The following is a 25663-nucleotide window of genomic DNA, read 5'->3' as shown; positions in this document are numbered from 1 at the left end:
CACCCTGGCATAGACTTTCCCAGGGAGGCTGAGGAGTGTGATCCCCCTGTAGTTGGAACACACCCTCCGGTCTCCCTTCTTAAAGATGGGGACCACCATGTGAAGGAGTCAGACTCGAACCCCATACGGTAAAAAAATACATTTTTCCTGGCTAAAATATATTTCAAATATATGGTAAATATATTTTGTATTTGTGATGCTCCAAAAAAATATATTTTTGAAATTGAAAATATATTTCTTTCAAACCAAAATACATTTCAAAACATATTTTAGGGTGAAGAAAATACATTTCCAACCTTACAGTAGAATGTATATCAACGTATCCTTTATTTGAAATATATTTAGTGCAATAATGATGATAATGATAATAATACTAAAAGTAACATGTTTTATGCACATCTGCAAAAAACAGTTGGATTCAAACAGAACAGAGTCAAAGGTCTATCACGAATTAGGTTGTTTATTCATTTGCTTACAGTATTTCACATTACACAATATCTCACTATAATGTAGTGTTCATTGACTTTGAAATTATCTGTCAGTGATACAGTAAACAAGATACAACAACTGCTATGTACACTTTAGTTTTTGACAATATATACAATTTAGTACTTAAAGGAACACACTCCACTTTTTTGGAAATAGGCTCATTCTCCATCTCCCTCAGAGTTAAAAATGCAGCGTCTTCTTTCTAGATCCGTACGTTAATAGGACTCTGGAGCGTGATCTTACGGGATGGGGCATAGCCAGGATTTTTGGTCGAGGCGCCATATTAGCAGGCCAAACAAATGCTTGCTGTGTGGTCGGTTGTAATGTTAGATTGCACTACCGGCAAATGAATAAGCTTGAAAACAGGCTCTCTTTTCATTGTTTCCTCACCTGGAAGCATCACGAGGGAGCTTATGTGTTGGATGTTACCAAAAGAAGGCGTCTAGCCTGGAGAGCAGCTGCGAGACGAGCTGATATTCAGTTCTCTACCAGCCACAGATATCTGTTGGTTTGCTCCAGTATTTTCATTCAGGTAAGTTCTAAATAAGTTCATATTATTCTTTATAGCCTGTTAATTTTATTTTCAATGCGCTCTGAGATCATAGCACAAACTTAGAACAAACATGCAGAACTACCTTCTATTTATAGAGTTGCTAATTATTTGGCATTATTGCAGCAAACCAGCCTATGAAATGAATGAAACAAATCCTGACTGGGTTCCAACACTACACATGGGGCACTACGAAATCCCTGCTTCAAACTACATGCTACATACCACCATGCCAATCAGATTACTTCTTCCATGTGTGGGTAAAAAGATGACCTTCCTGGATAAGATGGCAAAGGTTTGCTGCGTTTTGGTGAACATGTGCCCCAGTGTGTTAGTAAAACCAGGGGAAAATGCTCTTCTTAAATACTCTTAAGTCTTGTGCTGTTTATGTAGTGATAAGTTTTCAAAAGAGACAGTAAATTACAGAATGCTAATAGTGGGTGATATTATTTAAATGCTGTCATTATTTTATGTGAACATTTTGTCATTTGTAAACTATACATAACATTGATTCTACATTGTAACTGATGTGATGTTCTACAAAGTGCTTTTAATTAAAAAGAGGCAAACATTTCTTTGTTTCTTTATTCAACTTTTGAACAGTGGTATTTAGTAAGTACATATTCAGTAAATGCAAACTATTTACATGGCCCCCTAAATTAAAACATTATGGGTTATTCAGAACAGAACTATGCTTGGAAAAATATTGTCCCATCAGTTGATCCAACTCCTCCACAGTAGCAGGTGGAACTTTTCTTTTTGAGGACGGCTTCTTTTACCTGTCACAACGAATGGTCTGTTTATGTTTTGATCAAGAACCTTTTTTTGGGCAGCTGAAGAGGAGAAGTCTATCTTATGGCCAACCTCTGGCTGTATCTTGGTCATATTACCAGGCAAAACCCAGTATGCAGGTTCATCTGTAACAGTCCTTGTGCCACAGATCCTCACTGTTGCTTCTACATTAAACAGAAGAGCAGTGACATGGCTGCAGGGCTCCACGACTCCGGCCATACAGCTGCAGTGGGCGGCTTCAACCTTCCCTGTGATGCTCACAATGACCTGTGGCTGCAATGCTGCAATTCAGTCTTTAACAGTGCAGGACCTAAAACACACACAGACAAAGTTCATTTAAAGACAAGAACTTTAATAAGCCAAGGCCGACACAAATATGTTTTTTTTTTTTACTTTCAAATCCATTTATCATAAATGTAACAAATAAAGTGTTTTTATGTATCCATCTATAGAACGCTGCATGTTATATTCTAAATCTGCATGTTTCTTTTTAGAAACCTATCAGCAAAAAATGAACCTAAAGTATGTAATGCAAGGATGTAATCACTTTCAAGAGGGAGAAAACATAAAGTTCGACTTTAAGTGACAATTATGGACACCTAATGTGATAAGGAGATTCTGCAGGTCATTAATCAATGTATAAAACTAAAACAGAATGTATTTTTAGTGACACAGGACACAAACAAGGAAGCAAGATGTGTAATTAGGATTATTTATATGCTAAAGCATATAGTTAGGGCTGGACCAGGTGACCCTGAATCCTCCCTTAGTTATGCTGCAATAGACGTAGGCTGCCGGGGGATTCCCATGATGCATTGAGTTTTTCCTTTCCAGTCACCTTTCTCACTCACTATGTATTAATAGACCTCTCTGCATTGAATCATATCTGTTATTAACCTCTGTCTCTCTTCCACAGCATGTCTTTTATCCTGTCTTCCTTCTCTCACCCCAACCGGTCGCAGCAGATGGCCGCCCCTCCCTGAGCCTGGTTCTGCCGGAGGTTTCTTCCTGTTAAAAGGGAGTTTTTCCTTCCCACTGTCGCCAAAGTGCTTGCTCATAGGGGGTCATATGATTGTTGGGTTTTTCTCTGTATCTATGAAGCGCCTTGAGGCGACTTTTGTTGTGATTTGGCGCTATATAAATAAAATTGAATTGAATTGAGTTGAATTAGGGCAATTTCTTTAACCATAAAGAATAACTAAATCCTTCAGGACAATGTCACATCAATGCACTGAACTCACTATGTTATCCCTCTAACAGAGCCTCTACGTGTTCTCACTGTAATTTCCCCCTCATGAATGAATTTTTGCTAGCACTAATCTGAATGTTCGGGGGGAATCAAACGCATTTTACTCGCAGTACTCAAGCTGACTTACCTTTGCTTGAATGACGGCGTACTCACAACGTGGAGGCTTAAAAATAGCAAAATCTTGTACCCAGTCCTTGGTGAATTGGATGTGCGCCTCCAGAGATTTATAATTGCGAAATTGGTGCGCCGTGTATGCTCTGACTCCACAGACAAGGTATGAGAGTAGATCATGCTAAGTCAATAGCGGTTTGGTCTTTAGGGTTTCTACTCCACGGCTATATTTCATACGGGTCCACATTTCAACAATCAAGTACCGTCTCTTTGCATCTGGACACAATCTGTCTCTATACCGTCATTTTCTTTTGAGCTACATTTCAGAATGGTTCGTAGCAATCTTGTTTTGATTCGTGGCCTGCCAAGATGGTGCTGCGCTCCCACAATGCATTGCGACATTACGTCAACTCCAAAGCCCTTTGCGTGCAGGAGAGTATGCGCATGCGCATTGCCACGGTGGTTTAAAAAATAAAGATATAATGAAAAGTAATTAATAAAAATTAAATATTTAAACATTCCCACAAATGTGCAATGAACGTGCAAAAACTCTCTTTAGTAGTTGTTGCTCTTTCTTTCTTTCTTTCTTTTTTTTTTGAAAAATAACGACGTCTCTGAGGCGCGAATTCCGACAGTGAGAGGAACGGCCGGATACAGGAGACGGGAAGAAGCAAGCCGATTATGTTCGCGTTAATTAAGTGGTTGGAAGATGTAAAATTCTCAATTCTGCCAACTGAACATATACGAGATTTTAATGAGGATGAATAATTAGCCGGCATGGAGGAAACGGACCTTTATTTGGTGGAGGGGCGACAAGAAGCCAAAAGGCGGGTGGCCAGTCTAAGAAGCCTCCATCATCAAGCTAGCAGGTGCCTTTTCTCATATAATATTACTTTATTCTCGCTTATTTGGCACGGAAGCGTAGAGCTGCCACCCAGGCAAAAGAGAAATATAAGTATATCACGTTATAACGTGAAAAGTTTATCGTTCTAACAATATACTATCATGTTTATACAATATACTTTTCATGTTTGAACAACATGTTTTGAACAACATTGTACGAAAAATGTACATAATTATCACGTCCGTACAATATTGTGCGAACGTGATAATTATGTATATTGTAATAACGTGATATTATACAAACATGAAAAGCATAATGCTAGAACAATAAACATTTCACGTTATAACGTGATATAGCTCTATTTTTCTTTTGCCTGGGTGGCAGCTCCACGCTTCCATAATTTGGTAATCAAAATATGTAACTTAATTATATTGTGACGTACTTTTGCCTTTTCTTATTATTCTGCCTTCTCAGAAAGGGAAAAAATACAAATAAAACTGTTTACACTTGTTATATACAATAACTATCAAAACCTATTCACATTTAATTTGGCTTTCACAGAAATCCCACCTCTCCTTCTGGCTACAGAGTACTTACCAAGGTTAGAAACAAAGCACAGTTATGCTTTATTAATGTTCGCTAATTACAATATTCCACATTTCCTTGCTTTTTAAGTCATTTTTAGGCTTTTTAGAGTTTTTGCTTTTTTAGCAGTAATGTTTCTGCCTATTTATTTCAGCCCACGAAATCGAATGCAGATCTTCCTGATGTGAGATTTACATAAATGTAAGTAATTTTGTTTGTCATTGTCATTAATGTTGTTGCTGTTGTTGTTTTTGTGCAGTTTGCAATTATATAAACCTAGCAAGCATCAGTCAGCACAGTGACTAACCTAAACAGATTCTTGCTTTATTCACATATATTATATGTAATTATATATACCTGCACATTGTACCTAGGGTTGCAGCCACTTGGCCCCACCCCATTGTTGTGACAGCCCTGATTGTACTTATACACTGCATCTGAACAGGGAACAGTCTGCCACATTAATGTATTTTTAAGTGACTTGTTTGTAATGCATGAATTTGTTTCTTACAGATGTCAAAGTCTCAACCTCATGCTGCCCGCCCCCATCCTCCTAAAGTAAGTATTTGTTGTTGTAGTTTTTTATGCAGTGTCTGTGTCACATGCTAATCATAATTATTGAAATAACTGTTTTCTAACAGATTTTCCAAAACACTAGTTATGTTTGTTGTCATTCAGACCAATACTACTGCTTAGACATTGCTTAGTGGTCATGCATGTTTGACAAGCTCGTTATGATACCAAAACAGTAGGCCTATCACAATAATCGATATATCGACTTAACACACAATACATGTACATGACCTCAATAATTGTTGATGATGTAATTTATCTGCCATTATATTTACAAAAATAAAATATAATGATAACAAAACAATAACATTAAATAACATTGTTTTCTATTTGTTAGAAAATTTACTATTTATTCAAGTTTTTAAGGTATCTAATATTTTGATTCCTAATTTCAATGATCTAAATACTTTAAGAATTAGATGTTGGTTTGTCAATTGAAAGTGTGTAGATCTTGCATTATTATGGTGTTATATTATGATTATACATTCAAAGACATAAAATGGTCTTAAAATGACAATGACATAACTTGTCGCAATTGTTTATGGGGAAATATACCGACCAACAAAAAGTCGTTATCGTAACAGGCCTTCAAAACAGACGGTTTTATGATTGATAAATTCAAAAAATAAATACATTTAATTTCTCTGAGATTCTCTAATATTCAGTTACAGTTCACAACACAGCTACCTGTACATGCAGTATTATACTGTAAATATAAATCTCTGCATTTAGCATCCTACTAGAAGAGTCACAGTTACTCCCTCTTTTTTTTTTTTTTTTTAAACAAATACCTGGACTATTACTAACACATTTACTGTTTTACTTTTAGCCTGTGGATACAAATGCAGATTTCCTTAATGTAAGTTGTGCATTTTAATTACATCATGTTATTTTTATTATTATTTATTTATTTATTTTATTTTACATTCAAATATTTCAAGCTTCTTGGTTAAAGAAGCTTGATTGCTAGTAGGTAAAGAATAGTTCACCTATAATTGATATTCCCAATTAATTTCTCACCTCTGAATGCCTTTGTTTGTTCTCCTTTTTTGACTATAACAAAACATTTTTGCAGGACATATATATATGGTGAATTTATATGCATAGATACAGTCGTAGTGCTTGACACATGCACACAGCAGTAGATGTACTAAAAAGGAAATAATTACAATCATGATGTTGATTGCTGATGTCAGTATATATATTTTAGAGGAATGTTTTGTTTATCACCCAAAATGAACTATATTGCTTCAGAAGAGATTTATTACCCTACCTGACTCTTATATATTGTTCTGTTTTTTGTTTGTTTTTGTTATTTTCAGGTTCAATGGTGCGTGTTCTTCTAATGGCCGCCTTCCCACTGGAGGTTTTGATCCACAGCAATTTAAAAGGTAAACAGCTTTGAAAGTCAGTTCAAATGGTTAGCTAATAGTACTCTAAAAAGCCTACAACTCTGTCACCAGTTTCTTTACCAAAAAGTACCCATAAAAGTATCTCTCAATAGCATATCATTGTAGTTCAAATGTTTAGTTGTACAAATATCAGATTTTGGGAAATCTAAAACTAGTCAAATACTCAAATGTTCATGCTTTTTATAGGAGGACAGAGCAAAACGGACATCGGCGCAGAGTGAAGAACTGCCCTTGATAAGGACACTATGACAGCCACATATAGTAAGTGAAGACTTTATGTGTATCTAAAATTGCATACAGCACAAGTAACTTACTTTGCAACCATTAAAATAGGTTGTAAAGTAAGTTACCAATACAAATAGGTGATGATGCATTGTAGTGGTTGGTCTCAGACAAAGAAGGTCAACAGATTTATGAATGCTGGAGGGTAAGGAGAGACGACCAAAAGGGGTGTTAGCATTACTGTAATGTGAACTGGATAGACTTTCCATCTAGGAAAAAAAAAAAAGAGGTAAAATTATGCGTAAAATATATCTGTATCTATATAAACAGAAATATCTGTTTGCTAAATGAAGCCAGCTAACATAAATCATATTTTTATTTTAACTTTTAACTTATAAAAGTAATAGAACTGTGACTTTTGTTTGTTACAGTGGCAGTAAGGAAGAGGTTTCCCAATGTGTCCAGAAGGGCTTTGAGGATTGCAGTGAAAGCTGGGGGAACTGAGACTGCTGGAAAAGGAAAAGAAATTATATTTTAAGTATGTTGACTTATGCGCGCGCGCGCGCGCACACACACACACACACACACACACACACACACACACAAATACATGTTAAAATATATAAATATATTTTAAAATGTATTTTAGCACATATATTTTTTGGCCATTTTTTGTATATTTTGAAATATATTTTAAAATACATTTTGAAATATATGGGACGTCAAGGAAGGTGGTAGGGAAGCAGACTATGCAGACATTTCAGGTTTCCAAGGTGAGCAATTTATTTACAGTGAACTTAATTTAATGTAACTTAACAAAACTTCCTCCCCAAATAAACTCTATTAACAAACCATAACATGGATCTGGTAACACAGCTCACCTCTCCTCTCTCCTGCATCTGGTAGAGACTGGCTTTAAATAGGGCCATCAATTTCCCTCCAATTGCCCAGCCAGTACCACTCACTCAACTGAGGGATCTAAAACTCTACACAGATTATCTAAAAACACAAAACCTCTACACACTTCTAACACACACATTTACACAACTAAATGGCAGTATTAACGAAAGGAAAAACAGTCAACAAATCCCTTTAAACCTTAACACAAACAAAAGGAAGCATCTCTATGGAAAAAGAAACCCCTCCACTTGGTTTGACCTGCTGATGTCATGTGTGACATCATCAGGATTTTAAAATGAGGAAATGCTAGGTGGGCGTTTCCCCACACCTGACCTTCATGAAGACTGAAAAGACAAACAAAGTAAGTATGAACAAATGACTTAATCTGTAACATAATAAAGTATAAAGAAACATAACTTAGTATTTGTCTTAATTTGCAGAATGTTTGATTTGCCGGTAACAGAACGCTTACACAAACAAACCCGGGATAGTGAGTGAAGCAATGTTACTTGACCAATAGCAAATCATAGCAAATACATAGAAACAGACTGTGTACAATGTGCAAAAAAAAGGTAAACACATATGGGACAAATGGAGAGCATTACAACTGCTCCTCCACTTTGTCACACACCACCCCGGTCTGCCAGTCCAGGGGTACTGCCCCTGATCCCCACGCAACATTGTAGAGGCGTGTCAACCAGGACAGCCCTACAATGTCCAGAGCCTTCAGGAACTCGGGGCGGACCTCATCAACACCAGGGGCTCTGCCACCAAGGAGTTGTTTAACTGCCTCAGTGACCTCGCCCCCGGAAACTGGCGGGTCATTCCCCTCATCCCCAGACTCTGCTTCCTCCTCGGAAGACGTGTCAGTGGGATTAAGGAGGTCCTCGAAGTATTCCTTCCACCGCCTGACAATTTTCTCAGTCGACGTCAGCAGCGCTCCGCCAGCACTATACACAGTGCAGGTAGAGCACCGCTTTCCCCTCCTGAGACGCCTGACGGTTTGCCAGAATCTCTTCGAGGCAGTCCGAAAGTCTTTTTCCATGGCCTCTCCGAACTCCTCCCACACCCGAGTTTTTGCTTCAGCCACTGCCCGAGCCGCATTCCGCTTGGCCTGTCGTTACCTGTCGGCTGCCTCCGGAGTCTCACAGGCTAACCAAGCCCGATAGGACTCCTTCAGCCTGGTGGCTCCCTTCACCTCTGGTGTCCACCATTTGGTTCGGGGATTACCACCACGGCAGGCACCAACCACCTTGCGGCCGCAGCTCAGTGCAGCAGCTTCGGCAATGGAAGCGCTGAACATGGTCCATTCGGACTCAATGTCCCCAGTCTCCCTCGGAATGCTGTTGAAGCTCTGCCGGAGGTGTGCGTTGAAGATCTCGCGGACTGGGGCCTCTGCTAGACGTTCCCAGCACACCCTCACTACGCGTTTAGGTGCACCAGGTCTGTCCAGCGTCCTCCCCCGCCACCTGATCCAACTCACCACCAGGTGGTGATCAGCTGACAGCTCAGCCCCTCTCTTTACACGAGTGTCCAGAACATATGGTCGCAGGTCTGGTGATACGATTACAAAATCGATCATCGACCTACGGCCTAGAGCGTCCTGGTGCCACGTGCACTTATGGACACTCTTATGTTCAAACAAGGTGTTCGTTATGGCCAAACTGTGATTTGCACAGAAGTCCAATAACAAAACACCGCTCGGGTTCAGATCAGGGAGGCCGTTCCTCCCAATCACGCCCCTCCAGGTCTCGCTGTCGTTACCCACGTGAGCATTGAAGTCTCCCAGCAGGACAACAGAGTCTCCAGGTGGAGCACCTTCCAGGAATGACTCCTGGATTCAACGTGCAACAAGGAATCCGACAAGGATGCCCTATTTCCCCAAAGCTTTTTATATTGGCAACTCAATTCTTAACACTATTAATCAAAAATTCTAACGACATAGAAGGAATATCAATTTTTAATAAAGAGTTCAAAGTCAGTTTGCAGATGATACATCTATCTTTTTGAAAGATAAATCAATTGTAGATAAAACTTCAAGTATTATCTCAATCTTCTCTAAAGCTTCCGGTTTATCTCTTAATATCAAAAAATGTGAACTACTCCCGATTCATACAAGCTTGTACTGTTGTACTGTTCCAAATTTTCATTTGTATTACCTGTGTTATCCTCTTTGAAAGTTTGTATTTTGCAATTGCTCAATTAAAAAAAGAAATCTAGGTAGCTAGTGGCCAGCTGTTTGCCACACACAACCTTTTGCAGCTGGCAGGTGGTGGGCAGCCCTCTTCCAAAAAAGCAAAGACTGCTTTCTTTCTTATGGGGAAATGGGTCGTTCACACGTAAATTTACTAACCTTGAACATATTTAGAAAACAACAAGGAGAATAACTGAGTGTACACTAAGGGATCAATTTTGAATACATGAACTTATTCCTGGGGCTTTAATTACTGTTGTTTTTCCAGAGCCATTCACATAGATCAGACAGCCCCCCCCCCCTCCCCGCCCACAACATGTGTCTTTTGTTATTACTGTATATTGTTGTAAACACCGACAGTATAAAACATGAATGTTCATTTTCTGGATTGGAAAACTGAAGCCAAAGTGTCTTAAACCTGCATTCTGTCTGAAGACCACCAGATGCTAATTGCTGTAGTTTCAAAAACACTTCAGGTCGTATAAATGTCTATGGAAAAGCCTCTGTAAAAAACTTTCCTGCTGAGTTTATATAGTCTTAGTCACTCATAAATAATATGGAAAACTCTAATGTTAAGGCATTAAAATGGGATTTCATAAAGGAATGAATTCGCCATAGAGTGTAAATAGACAGATTCTTTATTGATCACGCAAGGGAAATTGCCGTCTTGCAGCAACACCATAAGAAGTAAAAATAAAAATTGTATAATGTTACAATAATGTAACAATGTAATTTAAGGTCCATACAGTAATTGGTCCATACTGAAGGCCTAGTAATGTGAGGTAGTCCAAAATTTCACATACTACAGTGATTAAAAGAAAATAATACCATAATGGAAAGTCACACTTTATTTTATTAATTTCTATACAGGCAATCGCGTAAACCAGCCCTGTACGTCTTTCCTGGGTCCCTCGCAGCAACACCCTTCCAAGATGGCAGCCAACAGTAGCAGCACGGGTAGCAAATCCAGCAACAGCGGCGGTGGGAAACAGTCCGGCCCGTCAGCTGAACAGGTACACTTACCTCCACCTCAGGCTGCTTCACCGGTGCAGTCGTTGATATTGTTGTCGTTGGGCCGTGTGCGGTGGAGTTACAGCCACCAGTTTGAGTCCCGGATAGCTAAAGCTAACGTTAGCTTCCCATCGCCGTCATGGTCTGCTCTCTAACAAGCAGCTGGTGTTAAACATGAAGATTTAAGCGTTCATATAATGAGCTGGGGTCAGGTGTGCGCTTCTAGAGAGCGGTTTATGGCTGTTAGACGTATTTAAATGTGCGCATGTGTGTAACGAGATGGTGTGGCTGTGTGAATAGAAGATACTATTTTTATAACTGAAGACCACCCAGCCCGACTCAATCAACGTGAAGCCACATTAGTCAGATATTCATAAAGTACCTGTAACGATGAACTGAGTCTGCCGTAAAAGTCCTGCAGTGTAGCTGCTCTCAACAAAAGTATGTGGAAAGCGATTAATGTGATTAATACAATGGTTTCATGTGGTGCTCCTGCAGGCTGTCCATCATGGATCAGTTTGCGTTTGTTGGCGTCAGCTGCCCTCTGCTGTCCCAGCGCAGCACAGAACAGCATAGAGTACGGCAGTGACCATCACAGACTCATGCTGAGCAGATATTAAAATACCTCAGTCATCTCATAAAATAGTGATGGCTGTGTATGTTGTTGTAGAGAACTTATGTGTTTTTAGTGAAGTCTGGTTAATTGTTAATGTGAACATTCCCTGACAGTTTCCACACAGCCCCCACTGGTAGAAACAGGGCTCACTGGTTTTGATCACCAGGAGGTGTTTAAGTTACTCAAAATTAAAATGCCATTATTTTTATGATATAGCCAAAAAATTACTGAAAATGTGTGAATTTCTGTTAAGTGAGGTTACATAGACTTTTACACCTTAACTATGTGTGGATCAGACATGCTTACATGTCCAGTCATCTCCAAGAAACGTGAATATAAAAATAATATGCAATAGCTCTGCTGGTCCATGATGGTGCTCACTGTGGTTTTGTGTGGCAGGTGGTGGCAACATTTCAGAGGATGCGTCAGGAACAGCGCAGTATGGCTTCTAAAGCTGCAGAGTTGGAGATGGACATCAACGAGCACAGGTCGGTACAAACCTTCTGATCCGCTCTAAACAGTTTACATTTACAAAGAAGTTTCATGCAGCAGTTCAAGAAAGAGAGAACTGAACATGATTTATTGATATACAGAATTCAGTTATGCTATTTGACGACTCCGATGCTACGATAGCAGAATGAAATCCTAGTGGCGATAGACGTTATCTAGGCATCAAGGGTCATGCCTTGACTCTAGGTCCTCGTCAAATTCTAGCTCAGGTTCTAGCTCCAGTGCCCCTCCAGCTCATCGAGGATCTCAGAGCAGAAGTCCAAGATGGTGGAGTTTAATCCATCTGACCATGGCTTGTAACACGCACTGGGAAGCAGCTAAATTATTTTATGGTTTTACTGCGTGCCTTCTCAAATGTACGATGTGTGGCCCAAATGTGTGCGCACACACACGTGTACACAGAAAAAGCAGACAGATGATAGAAAAACACACACAGCAAGTGTTTATTTCTCACTTCCAGTATTAGGAAACGTTTGCATGTTTGCAAACAGTACTGATTGCAAACAGTTCATTGGCACAACCAGAACAGGTGGCTGGTTTGCAGCAATTATTTTGGTAACTGAGTTTAAGTAACTGATCTTAAAACGTTTAAATATAAAAATAAATAAATGCTTAAATGAGGTGTCAGATGTACTTGTATGGGTATTAATATACTTGGTGGAAGACCTGATGGCTGAGTCGTTATTCCTGTTATACTTCTTTTAAGTTCACCTCCCAGAGTGCATGTGTGGTTGGTGCATGGTGAAATAAAGTCTCCGTGGATAAGTCCTCGTAGACACATGGACCCTCACACTCACTGTCTGATGATGAAATTTATGATCCTAGTGGACTTGTGGAGGTTAATTGAGACTTATGGCCTGATATTATAAGCATCTAAATGCGTAATAAGCTCTAGGGCAGACCAGGTGGTGCATGTGAATGTAACACTGAATGCATGTTCTTAGCCGCAAATATTTCACAGTCTGGGGAATCACAATGTCAGCTACTAGCTGAGGCATTCCTGTGATACCTTTTGAGTTGAATAAGTTTTCTTTTTAACATTTTTGTTTTTCTATTCAGCTTAGTAGTAGACACATTGAAGGAGGTGGATCCATCGAGAAAATGCTTTCGTCTAATAGGAGGAGTGTTGGTGGAGAGGACAGTAAAAGAAGTTCTACCTGCCTTGGAAAACAACAAAGAACAGGTGATAGAACAGGAAATGAGAGCATTTTACAGTTTTTCTTTAAACACTGAGTGCTCTGGCATTTAATAGCGTCATATATTGTACTCAGACACTTATTTAACTCAAAATTTAATTTTCTTCCTCCTTCTGTCCTCACAGATCTCCAAAATAATCGAGTCCATCAACTCACAGATGCAGACGAAGGGGCGGGAGCTCACAGAGTACAGGGAACGCTACAACATACGTTTGGTGGGAGAGGGCGAAGGAGAGGAAAAGGGCCAGTCAGCCGCTCCCTCCAGGGACAGCGAAGGAGGCGGATCCAAAAGCGGAGCCGGTGTTTTAGTTTCATAGGTAGTGAGCATGGACAGTGACAGCAGGGCCCTTTGATTTCTGCAATGATGAACACGTAGATGGAGTCACACAGTTTAGGTGGAAAACAAACTCTTTGCAGGATAACTCTGGATTTGAAGTTTACTGAAATCTCTGCTTAGTCTAACGCACTTGTTAATTTGCAGCAGGTGTATTCAGCTTCCTTATGTTCAGTGTGAAAGTTAAAGCTGTCTTATGTTTGCCTTTTTTAATGCTGAAATACTGTGACATCAGTTCACTGATTGAATTCAACCCCCTGAATATTTACTCGCACTCACGCAGGAGCAGCTAAAAACATGATTTTGCTGTCTTAAGGTTATCGAAAGTGTTTTTTCCACACAATAATGATAATGTGATAATGTGTTTGCCCAAAATTAAAGAGTAATTTCCAAAAGTAAGAAGAAGTGGGACACCTAAACATCCAGTAAAATAAATAACAAAGGGATCATTTTGAAAGATGTGCAAAAATTGGATTTCATAGTGCTGTAAAAAATTAACAAGTTGAGCAAAAGTTCATGTCCATGAAGACATTTAAAAAGCACTCGTCTTTAGCATGAACATCTAAATTTACTCTAAGTACATCATCAGACTTAAAAACAGACATGTTACATTCAGCCTCCCTCTGTGACAGTTCGTTTCCTCTGAGCTCGTTTAGCTCCACACATGAGCCATGTAGAGTATTAGCTCTGAATGAGGTTGGTTTGTGTTCAGGGGTGATGAACCTGGAAGTGTAACTGTCGCACCTTAATAATAAAAATCCACCATAACTGAGGAAATGCCTCCATGAGCACTGTCCACACGGTTAATGTGTTGTAAGGCCTTTGTTTTTTTAATGATCATGAATAAAAAATGTCACAGTTGTGTTTTGTTGTTGTCCTCAGTTCATCTCACCACTTCCATTAGGAGTGGAGCCAACAAGAGTTTTAAACAAGATGAGACAAGGTTCAACAGAAGTGCATCATAAATTGTTCTCACACACGAATGGTGAAGGAAAAAGGACTAGTTTAAAGAGTCACTCTCATAGCATGGTTTGTATATTTGCCTGTATGTGCAGCACCTGCTTTCAAAGGATAAACCTCTATCATTAATTATAGCTCTCTCAAGTCATGACGTTCAGAAACTGAGACATCCTTCAGCATGGTGATCTAAGACTGATTTCAAGATGGGGAAAGTCTTTTGTATGGAGTTTTTATAAAAAGACCTCGGGGGGGGGGGGGGGGGGGGGTTCTGGGAGAGTGAAATGTTTGCCACTCACCAAAGGTTTTGGACACAGTGAAAGGAAGATAACTTTGTTTACTCAAGTACAGAAAATGCCTAAAATGTATCAACAGGAAAATACATGTCAGTTAAAGTAAGATATACCTTTAAGGTACATGGAGCCATCTATGTGCTCACTTTCATTCTAAAGCAAAGAAAGAGCAAAACCACAGGTCAGCCAACAGATTTTGGTGTCCAACTTTTGGATTGCTCCTAATTTGTCTGCAAGGCAATTATAAATAACAAAAATTTAAACTTAGTGTGGGGAACTGAAAGGACTTTAACTGAAACACCACACTTTAACCCCTGTTAGGCCCTTAAAAATGTTTATGTTTAGTTGAGACGAGTATGTGGTAGAGAGCCGTGTGCTTGTGAACTTATTATCTTACCTATGACAAATAACCACCAAAAACAAAACCAACAGCAACAGCAAAAAAATAAACCTTAAAATATCAGATTAACTCGGGAAACTAAAGTAAACTGGGACAGGGGAAAAGAAAAGCTAACAAAAACAATAAAAAATGCGAGATGATATTTTCTCTGGGCGTCTGTGTGCACTGCCATATCTGCACGTATCTATATTTATCTCTATCTATATTATATAGCTACACTTTGTAGTATTCATTCTGGGTTTTATATGGGATTGAGGCAGATTGATTGAAGCTCCTTCATTTGTAATTTAAACCTCATGGTCCGTTTGGACTAATGTGAGCAAGTGATACTGAGCAACTGAGATTATTTTTAAACATATGGCGTTACGTAACTGACAAAACACGTGATTCAGGATTAAGTGGGAAAAACTGAAAAGCTACCGACGAGGATGGGATTCGAACCCACGCGTGCAGAGCACAATGGATTAGCAGTCCATCGCCTTAACCACTCGGCCACCTCGTCTGAATGTCTCTACTGTTACAGCAAATTGTATTCAAGGGCAACATAGAAGAATAGTGTCCATATTTATGTGGCTTATTTCTAAAGACTTCGTTCTCACGTAACGTGGCACCGTATTTAGAACATCCACGGGTTCACACATTGGCCTTTAGGACAAATTAAAAACAAGCGCAAACACTTCTCCAGGAGTAAATTCAGCGGCGCCTTTGCGTCCGTCATTACGGTTATAACACATCGGTGTGCGCCGCTGTCGCAGCAGCAGACTGCTGACAACTGTGCTGTGCTTTGATGGAGATCACAGAAACTGTATGATCGCTTTATTTGTTCTTTTCTGAGTCGTGTGGAAATCTAGGTCAGCGCTGCCACTAACCGGGAAAACATGCGATCGAGTATTCGTTACATTTCCAGCCGAGGAGGCTGCAGTTAGCACCGAGGCGCCAGTGTCGGTGACGCTAGCTGGGACAGAAATAGAGCAGTAAGAGGCATCCAGCTGTGGTTTTCGGACCTCTTTGTGTCCTGCAGCCTGTCTGGGATGCATCTCTCCAAGAAATGTTCCGCCTTCAAAGTAGTGCTGAGCGCCCTGCTGATAGTGGCGCTGCTGCAGCTCATCTACCTGTCCTTCCTGTCCAAGTTTCACGGAAAGCAGCAGCGGTACCGATACTCGGAGCTCTTCGGAGGCTCCGGGGCCAAGAAAAATGCCCACCCGGAGAAAAACTCGCGGAAGGAGCGCCTGAGGTACTCTCTGTCCACCGGCGGGATCTTTGACAACAGCGGGCAGTACCGAGTGTACAAGAACTTGATCAAAAGTGACTTCACCACGAATGAGAAGCCGGGATCTGACCCCAGCTCCAACATCCTGGCTCTAGCTACACACACCACTATCAACAACCTGCACTACCTGGAGTCCTTGCTGGAGAGGTGGCAGAACCCCATCTCTGTGGCCATATTCGCTCACGGCCAAGATGTGAAGTTTGCCACAGCTCTGGTGTACGCTCTCAGCTTCTTCTGCCCTCACATCCAAGCCCTGGTGGACTTCCACTTGGTTTGCCTCTCTGGAGAGATGGCCAGCTTCCCGGAGCAGGACCGTGAGCATTTTGCAGGTCTTGAGGACTGTGCCTCAGTGTTCTCCAGACTGGAGACTCACGGGGAGAAGTACAAGAACTATGCCATGAGCGGAAACATCTCCTACCCCAACAACCTTCTTCGTAATATCGCCAGAGGGGGCACGGAGTCCTCCTACATCTTGGTCATTGACATGGACATGATGCCAAGCACCGACCTGCATGAGCAGTTCATGGCCACGATCGCCAAGCGTGAGCCAGCGAGTGACGAGGTCTTCGTCCTACCAGCTTTCGAGATCCGCCACGCTAGGAAGATGCCAGCCACAAAGGCAGAGCTGGTTCAGCTCTACCAGGTCGGTGAAGTCCGGCCCTTTTATGAAGAGCTGTGTCCTCGTTGTCAGGCCCCCACCAACTACTCACAGTGGGTAAACAGCCACGTCAGAGAGACGGGAACCCTGGAAGTTGCCTACACGCTCACCTGGGTGGACCCCTGGGAGCCCTTTTATATCGGGCACCGCTCTGTGCCTCTCTACGATGAGAACTTCAAGCAGTATGGCTTCAATCGTATCAGCCAGGTTGGTATGAGAAAGGTGGTCATGATTTCAAGAAGATCTGCCTGTTAGCTGAAGCCCATGAGGTGTTTGAATACAAAACCACAACAATCACTGAACATACAGGAGAGAGCTACCACACACTGTCAGCATCAGAATCGCTCTTAGACTAAAGGAGTAAAGCAACAGCTTGTTCCAGGTGTTTGGTGGCTGGAACAATCAGCCTTCTAAAATTAAAAGCTCAGGTCCCAGTAAACCAAAGTTAGCAGTATTTATACTTTGCTGTATTTTTTAAAAAACTGGAAAGTGGTCGACAACTTTGCCGACCTCTGCATTTAAATCTCTTAATTTGACTGTAAGTCGTGTATATTTTCATAGGAAGAAGTACTTGGTGCACTACTACTCTATAAGATCTGCAAACGCAGTTTGACAGAAGTCTGCAGTTTATTCACTCTTTACTCACATGGAGGCTTTTTCTTCACTTTTTCTATCATCAAGGACTTTCTTTATTATTTCTGTTTGCACTAAAAGATTCAGGGCTTTTTTCCAGGTCCAAAACTCTGTAGATGAATTGCTTAAATTAAATTGTAGACTAAATTCAAAAGCAAGTGCACAAATATATGCTACCAGTCATTTTTCTGCCTTTAAAGAAACTTTACACTATCAATAAATATCACTATTGCTCCGACTCCCTCCTGCAGATACATGCAGGTTAATTGGTGATTTAAGCTGTGAGTGGGATCAGCTTTTTGTGTTAGCCCTGTGATAGAATAACAAGTTAAGTTCAAGTTTAGTGATTACCCCCTACTGATAATCAATTCTAATAATAGCATCGCCATTGCTGGAGATCCCCCAGACCAACAGTATCTAATGTCTTTGTTTTAAACTTCTGTTAAACGCCACCGAGGCTGCAGCTGAAAGCATAAAAACTGTCTTTTAAACATTATTTTAATTTAAATACTCTCCCATATCTTAGTGATAGAGCTGTGCTATTGACAAGTCTGTTATCTCACACACTTATTATTTAAGTTGCCTCTACTTCCTGCCTTCAAATTGGCTGAACTTTATCATTATAGTAGATCATTTAACATAAACACTATAAACAGTTCGGAAAATGAATGGAAGTTACTAAAAGTAACACAAAAGTGTAAAGAGGTCATGGAGATGGACAAGAGATTAGGAGTCATCACAAATGAAGTTTAATGAGTCACAGTAGTGGGAGAGGACGTGACCCAGAGCGGGATGAAATCCCATAAATCTCTTCTTTTTTTTTTATAATCCTGGACTTTTCAGACTAAAACTGGGTCAGCAGCTTTTTTATGGAGTTTTAAGCTTCCTAAAACTTCAGACGAGGATGTAAATGCAGTAAGAGGTACACATTTTAACACTAAAACACATGATTGTGGACACACCTTTACTGAGGACGAGAAGTCACAGGACGTCTGCCTCTGGTGCATCAGCTTTGACCTCTCACAGGTTCCTCAACTTTAGGAAAGTACTATATTAAAGATGTGAAGGCTCCTTTAAATTAAATTAATCTGCTCGACACAAATCGTTTTTGGTTGTAGTCTCTTCTAAACCTCATGGTCTTCTTTTTCTAAGCTTCTCCTTTCCCCTGTGGAAATGTCTCCACACCTTTGTCGGTTTCATCACTCCACACAGCCTCTCCCTGACACCTCGTACCTGAAGAAGACATTTCATCTCTCCTTCCTCATGTCCGCTCTCTCACTTTTGTTCTCACGCCTTCTGCCCTCGATACCAAAACCGTCTCCTGTGTCATTATCTTCTCTCACCTCCCCCCGTTCGCTCTCATCACTTCCCACCTCCACGTCTGTCTTCTCATGCTGTTGTTTAATCTCCCTCCAGGCCTGTGAGCTCCACGTGGCCGGATACAGGTTCTCCGTGCTGAGCACTGCCTTTGTGGTGCACCGCGGCTTCAAGATCCAGGGGGAGTTCCACGCTAGGAAAGACGAGGAGAACAAACGCAACCGGGTTCTGTTTCGCAACTTCAAAGAGGGCCTGAAGACCAAATATCCGTCCTCCACCCGGCGCTGCTGAAAAAACACGAGGACATCGGCCGTCGATGAAGTCGCTGTCAAGCTGAAACGATGGACGCTTTCTTCTTGTATCCAGATTTAGCTTCCTGTAAAACCCTTTCTGCCCAACTTTCATAGTCAGCACATTAATTTCCTAGTTTCTCTCTGATTTTTCTTTTTTTTTGTGATGGTGGCACAGTAGGCGTTTATTTCAAATTTTGTGAAAATGAGCATCAGGGAAATGCTGCCTGGGGATTTCTGAGTGTTCGCTTGGATGGGAGAAAAAGAAATGATCATTCAAGAGTGAGAAATAGGGCAGAAAATCTGGAGTTCACTGCGATTTCACTCAAATGCACATTCAGAAAACATTTGGGGTCATTTTAAAGCACATAAGAATCCATGCATCCTATATTTGATAATCATTTTACACTCGTCCAGATTCAAAAAGGTCCTAGATTTCACTGCGAGTAACATGAAGTTTAACCTCTTACATTTCAGACATTGTGTTTAAAGTTAATATGCATGGTGGTGTTTGACAGCAGCTGGCAGAAAAATGAATTCGCTGATACATCAGGGACCAACAGTAAGGACCAGCTGCTTAATGTGGAGCTCCTGACCAGCTTATTCTCCTGCAGACTGACTGAGCAGGTTCATTTTTAGGAAGGTGGTGGAGCATCACAAAGGTCTACTTGTCTACAAGGAGACATCAGCAGGAAGGCAGGGATGTTGTTTTATAGAGCAATGCTGAAGATGCTTTAATCAGGCTTTCTGTACAGAAACAAGTTCTCCATCTACATATATACAAACACTAACAGCCCTCTGACTGGAAGAGAAGCTAAAAATACTACATTTCTTCCTTTTGGGGACTTGAAGGGTCTGATTATTATATTTCCTCCAAGGGCAAAAACACTAGTTTAAAGATAAAGCTGCTCCTTTATTCTGACAAGGTCGTCACAGCAGATGAATCTGCATCTTTTGATTTGACACAGATTTCTGTGGCTAAAAAAACCTCCTCACACTATTTAACTTCACTTGTTTGGCCTGGTTTCAGACATTTATGTCAGCTATTCAAGAAAAAAAAATGATGAAGTAGTCTGATTATTGCTCTGCAGACCTGCAATCATGGGAGTAAAGCGTGTCTTATAGTGCGCTCTGACCACAAGGTGGCAACAGTCGCTCGAGCGTCCCGGTTGTGGTTTGTTTTCAGCCTGTGGTAAAAACAGCAGAGCGCTCGCACATCAGCGGCGCTGTTTGGTGCTCAGGACGCGAAGCAGCTCCGCAGCACGGTCGTTAGCACATTTGGCTGCGAGTGCTTATCAGACTGAAAGGGTTCATCTCATGAGAACAAAGCTGTGGGAGCCTGTGTACAGAGATTATATACAACACTAGATTTTTGCATACACTGTGGAGAACTGCTGTATTTATAACACTGGGGATCTGACACTGGCAGCCCTCTACATTTATCAAGAGATTTTTGTTGTTGTTTTTACCTCTTCAGCTGGAGTGTGTGTTGGGAGCGGGCAGCTACAGGCACTAATGTAGCACACATATAAAGCATAATCAAAGTGTGAACCACAAACAGGAGCAGCCTGTGGTGTTAAAGGTTTGCTTCTGTTGCTACTATTGGAGTAAAAGACAGCAAATGTTTGATCTTAGGCTTTATTCTGTAACTACGGTACATACATACAGTATTAACCTCGACTACCACTCTTCTTCTTTGTTTGTAGTGAATGCATATACACTTCAGATATGTTTGACTCACATGTTTAAGTGTTTAATTTAAATGTAATTCTCGATTCGAGACGGACTGACGTGTTTTTTCTTCCTCACTCGTCATGTTTGTGATATATTTATTGTAAAAACTCGTTTGTTAACAGGAATAGTTTTTTATGACCTCGAGCCACAAAGAATAACCTGTAGCACCAAATTTAAATGGAACATTGTGATTTTTTTTAAACCACTATGAAATAATTTATTTAGCGTTTTTGGAGCAGATTCAGTTTGAACACGTTACCTTATGTGATTATGTGGTGCAGTGCTTTTTCCTGGTGCAGTGTTTCTTCCTTATTTGGAAATTTATTGTTTTTTTTATTTATTTATTTTTTCTCTATGATGCCTGATTTGTATTGTTGAAATTTCTAATAAACCTGGATTATTTACATTTGACCTGTGACTGTGATTGACTCTAGCTCTAACTCAAGAATAGAGTAAGTTAGTGAAATCACACCTGATTATATCACAAACTCAGAGTATGCGAAAGAAAGAATGAGCCAGCTGTGGCTCAGGTGGTAGAGCAGGTCGTCTTCTAGTCAGAAGGTCAGTGGCTTGATCCCTGGATCATCCAGCCCACATGGCTCAGGAAAGATTCTGAACTCTGAGCTGCCTCCAGTGCATCTGTGTCTGTTTGTTAGAAAGCACTTAATGCGCTGCATGAAGATGTCAAGTCAAGTGACTGTTATTGTCATTTCAAACATGTACAGTGGTTCAGTACAGAGTGAAATGAGACAACATTCCTGGTGCTACATATGACAGACAAACACAGGACTATGTAAAATGCAATGTGCAAAAAAACAAGACAAGACAGTGTAATGGAAGAGTGCAAAACACTTAATATTGTAATTTCTTCATTTCATATATTACCCTTAATCCTGTGCAGTCTATTTACCAACATTAGCAAACATACTACATGTAGAAACTTCAGAAATCCTTTGGCCATTCAGTCAGTTTTCAATTCAACAAAAGTCGAGAGGTTTCTATATATTGAAGGTTGTTGATTCATAAAAATGGTAAATGGTAAATGGCCTGTATTTATATAGCGCTTTACTAGTCCCTAAGGACCCCAAAGCGCTTTACATGTCCAGTCATCCACCCATTCACACACACATTCACACACTGGTGATGGCAAGCTACATTGTAGCCACAGCCACCCTGGGGCGCACTGACAGAGGCGAGGCTGCCGGACACTGGCGCCACCAGGCCCTCTGACCACCACCAGTAGGCAACGGGTGAAGTGTCTTGCCCAAGGACACAACGACCGAGACTGTCCAAGCCGGGGCTCGAACCGGCAACCTTCCGATTACAAGGCGAACGCCCAACTCTTGAGCCACGATTCATAAAGGGGAGAAATACAAAAATACAAAATACAAAAATAACATCTCCAAGAGGTATTTGGGAAAAATTGGGAAAGGATCTGTGCTAATGGCTCTAATTTAGTGACACTTACGGGTAAGACTGATATCACTTAAAATATCACATTTTTTCTATTGAACCTACAGTAGGTTCAGACTGGACTTCATTAAATCAAAGGAAATGTAACAGCATCCACATTGTGAACATGCTTAAAATTCAGCTTTACTGGACAAAAATAATAATTATTTAGATGTAACTGAGCTGTAGTGAGCCCTGTGACAGACTGGCACCTGTCCACAGAGTGCCCTGCCTCTCGCCTCTAACCCCTGTCTTAGCCCCCCCACCACCCCCCGAGACCCTGACAATTTTTTAAATATTGTAAAGCATTCAGTCAAACTTTATCACGCACTGAAGGATTAGACAACAATCGCAATAATGATTGGATATTAGACTCTTTTTTTTTTTTAAATGAAAGAATTCAGGAAATGCTCCTTTAATGAGTCGCTTTACAAATCAGGGAAGGTCACTGATATGAAATAATGTACAAAATACTTCAAAATTAAACATTTACAATTATCATTTATGTCTTTTATGTTATTAAACTGAAATGCTTATTTGGCATAAAAAATGGGTCCAAATTCTTCTGTTATAAGACGAGTAAAGACTCCCTTGGGCTGAATTTTTAAAAATGCATTCATTCACCCTACAAAACTGTAAAATAAATAACTTTACTGTATGTGTTTTTATACCACCAGTTTTTATAAATAGTAATTAAATATTATTAAAAAATTTTCTTGTATTGTTTGTGTACAGATTTCAAATGAAAGGTAATTTTAAAACAAATTGTAAGTAAGAAAACAAACATCCTCAGTCATGTGAAGGTTCTTTGAGCACTTGGAAATGCTCAAATCCAATCAATTAACTTCACCAGAGGGATTTGCAATGACATCTAATGTCAACAGAGTTTCCAGAAGCATCATTTGAAAACAACTGCAACACTTCTTGTCCAAGTAAAGCGTTTCAAACACAGCAGGCTTCGCCCGTCTGAACTCAGAGCGTGCGTGACGTTATGTAAAACCTTTATATGTGTCGCTCAAAGTGAGAAAACTGCGAGTTATCAGAGGAGTATCATTCTCCAAAACACTTGACCTAGTTGACTCTAACCTGTGGTGTAACGGGGTTTAAGATGGGGAGGCTTTAAAGCCATCCCTGCACCAACAGCATGTGACAGGTGATTACAAGGTGAGCTGGGACAGAATCCAATTAAAGGTTCCTACTTAGTAATTAAGATCTCTGTTACAGTGGAGTTTAATGAGTTCTCTGTATGACTTCTGCTTCATATGGACTGAATTCCCTCTGCAATGACACCCATGGCCAGTGAGGTTCCCAGGAGAGCCTTCATTATATCCTGATAAGCAAAAAAAAAAGAAAGGTGATGAAGAAAATAAAACACGTCAGTATCATTGTGCTCAGCTTCAACCTCGCTCGAGCGTTGATGGTTTAACCGGCCATCTGTTGGTTGATAAAGTGGAGCACGTGTGACATTCAGCACTCGACAACTGTGCAAGGGGCCGTGGCATTTTGTGGCTAAGCCTTCATTATTGGGTCCAGGCACACGAGGGCAAGTGGCACGCAACGCCATGCTATGACTTTAGATCAGCTTTTATTGGACGCACACTTGGTCATCACCAGCTTTATTAAGTAAGGCTTTGTTTTTGCCTTCCACTCACTTCATCACGACTTCCCTATCACTCATGTACAACAGCAAGGCCTTACCAATGTAGCAAAAATCTTTGAGTTAGAGTACTCATGCATTTAAGTTAGGTTATTCATTTGTTTTACATACATACTATATATAATTGGTATATGCTTAGTCATCTTTTTTAAACTTTAAAACCCATGATGTACATTTTTTCTCCCCCTGCTCAGGGTGTTAATAACGTAGCAGAAGGTGCGGAAAGGTTAGGAGGGGGATGGTGGATCAGGAGAGGCAGGTTTGGTGAGGTAAAGTGGGGTTTATCTCAGCAGCTTTGGGGAGTGAAGGCTTATCTGGGTCAGAGAGCTTTATGACATAAGCAATTAGGGTTTCCTTCTCTTGTGTATGCTTGCAGGAGGGAGGCCTCCCGCTATCTAGATTAGCCATCCTACTCATGCCAGGAGAGCTCGGCGGCTTCTGGACAGTGGAGGGAACCAGCTGGAGGGCGAGATGAGCAGGCGGCAGGGGGTTCCTCGATGGGGAAGGGGGGGAGGGAGGAAAACAAGAGCAATGGGTCAACAAACATATCTTGTAGACATGCAGGACAAGCAGCACGGGTCAGCGGAGGAGCAAGAGCAGAAAGACGGAGTCAGTGACCCACACTGATGAAAGGAATTCACAGAATGAAATGTGGGGGGATGAAGAGGGCGTTTGTTCACTGTAGCATGTTTAACAGGAGTGTGGAGAGAAAACGACCACAAAGGATGTTTATGGTTACTCAGCTTAATGTCATCGATTTCTTCTCATGAGCCACTTGACTGGAAGGATTTACAAGTGATTAGGACAATTGGTTTAGAGAAATGGTTTAAAAGATCTCTACATATGCTCAGCTTGTGACTCAAGGCATCTGACAACATGTGGAAATATGGATTTTGTTTCACAAGAACTGCACATTTCTAGCCCCCAAAAAAGTAAAAATGTAACTTTGTGACTGTAATTCATCATTTTCACATTAAGCTATTCCAGTGAAGTGAAGCAAAAACAGCCATGCAAGCTGAATGCTGTTATAAGAATTACATTTTATGTGTTGTAAACAATACTTATGATTATTTGTTAACCTCTAATGCCAAATAACCATTGAAAAAAAGATTTCTTCTTAATTCCAACCTGACCAAAAACACATAATTTTATAAAACAACATAACAGAAATGCCCAACATTACATTAGAGCTGCTGGAGACATCTATACTTAATGATTGATCATTTAATGTTTTGTTGCTTGAAATTTCTTTCTCCAGCACAGAGTCAAACATCTCTAAAAAAAAAAAGGCAACATGATCTTTACACATAACCACATAACAGAAAAAGAAGCAAACCGTCACGTTTATCAGGGACCATGATATCTTTCACTTCAAAAATTACTTGGATGTCTCTGACTGGTCAGAATTTTTTCC

At 40.5% G+C, this 25663-nt stretch overlaps 2 protein-coding genes, 1 long non-coding RNA gene and 1 other non-coding gene across 5 annotated transcripts; 3 read left to right on the top strand and 1 right to left on the bottom strand.

The window, feature by feature from the left end:
• The first annotated feature begins 5984 nt into the window (after window positions 1-5984).
• On the top strand, window positions 5985-7349 carry LOC146391014 (uncharacterized). 2 transcript variants are annotated; one of them, XR_014799123.1, is made up of 4 exons: window positions 5985-6052; window positions 6516-6584; window positions 6792-6866; window positions 7259-7349. It is a non-coding gene; the product is annotated as an uncharacterized LOC146391014 (long non-coding RNA). The 2 variants fall into 2 exon arrangements; XR_014799118.1 differs by lacking the exon at window positions 5985-6052 and having other exon boundaries at window positions 6298-6584.
• A 3451-nt stretch (window positions 7350-10800) lies between these two features.
• Window positions 10801-14450, top strand: pfdn2 (prefoldin subunit 2). The gene is made up of 4 exons (XM_084923902.1): window positions 10801-10934; window positions 11948-12036; window positions 13118-13241; window positions 13380-14450. The coding sequence occupies exons 1-4, from the start codon at window positions 10854-10856 to the stop codon at window positions 13569-13571; spliced, it is 486 nt and encodes a 161-aa protein (XP_084780028.1). The 5' UTR covers window positions 10801-10853; the 3' UTR covers window positions 13572-14450.
• Window positions 14451-15658: 1208 nt separating this feature from the next.
• Window positions 15659-15740, bottom strand: trnas-gcu (transfer RNA serine (anticodon GCU)). Its single transcript has one exon. It is a non-coding gene; the product is annotated as a tRNA-Ser (tRNA).
• On the top strand, window positions 15691-21551 carry b4gat1 (beta-1,4-glucuronyltransferase 1). Its single transcript, XM_084923900.1, has 2 exons — window positions 15691-17373; window positions 19216-21551. Exons 1-2 carry the CDS (start codon window positions 16270-16272, stop codon window positions 19405-19407), a joined length of 1296 nt encoding a protein of 431 aa, XP_084780026.1. The 5' UTR covers window positions 15691-16269; the 3' UTR covers window positions 19408-21551.
• The last annotated feature ends 4112 nt before the right edge of the window (window positions 21552-25663 follow it).

Source organism: Perissodus microlepis, chromosome 3 (genome assembly GCF_051167445.1).
Source record: "Perissodus microlepis isolate ML-2025 ecotype Zambia chromosome 3, ASM5116744v1, whole genome shotgun sequence".
NCBI lineage: Eukaryota > Metazoa > Chordata > Actinopteri > Cichliformes > Cichlidae > Perissodus > Perissodus microlepis.
This window is presented reverse-complemented; position numbering and strand designations above follow the sequence as displayed.

Excerpts from the sequence above, each read along its gene's own strand:
- pfdn2 (XM_084923902.1), top strand. The coding sequence starts at position 10,854 with ATGGCAGCCAACAGTAGCAGCACGGGTAGCAAATCCAGCAACAGCGGC. Across the intron at positions 10,935-11,947 it reads CCGGCCCGTCAGCTGAACAG|GTGGTGGCAACATTTCAGAG; the intron begins GTACACTTACCT and ends TTTGTGTGGCAG. Across the intron at positions 12,037-13,117 it reads ATGGACATCAACGAGCACAG|CTTAGTAGTAGACACATTGA; the intron begins GTCGGTACAAAC and ends TTTTCTATTCAG.
- b4gat1 (XM_084923900.1), top strand. The coding sequence starts at position 16,270 with ATGCATCTCTCCAAGAAATGTTCCGCCTTCAAAGTAGTGCTGAGCGCC. Across the intron at positions 17,374-19,215 it reads GCTTCAATCGTATCAGCCAG|GCCTGTGAGCTCCACGTGGC; the intron begins GTTGGTATGAGA and ends ATCTCCCTCCAG.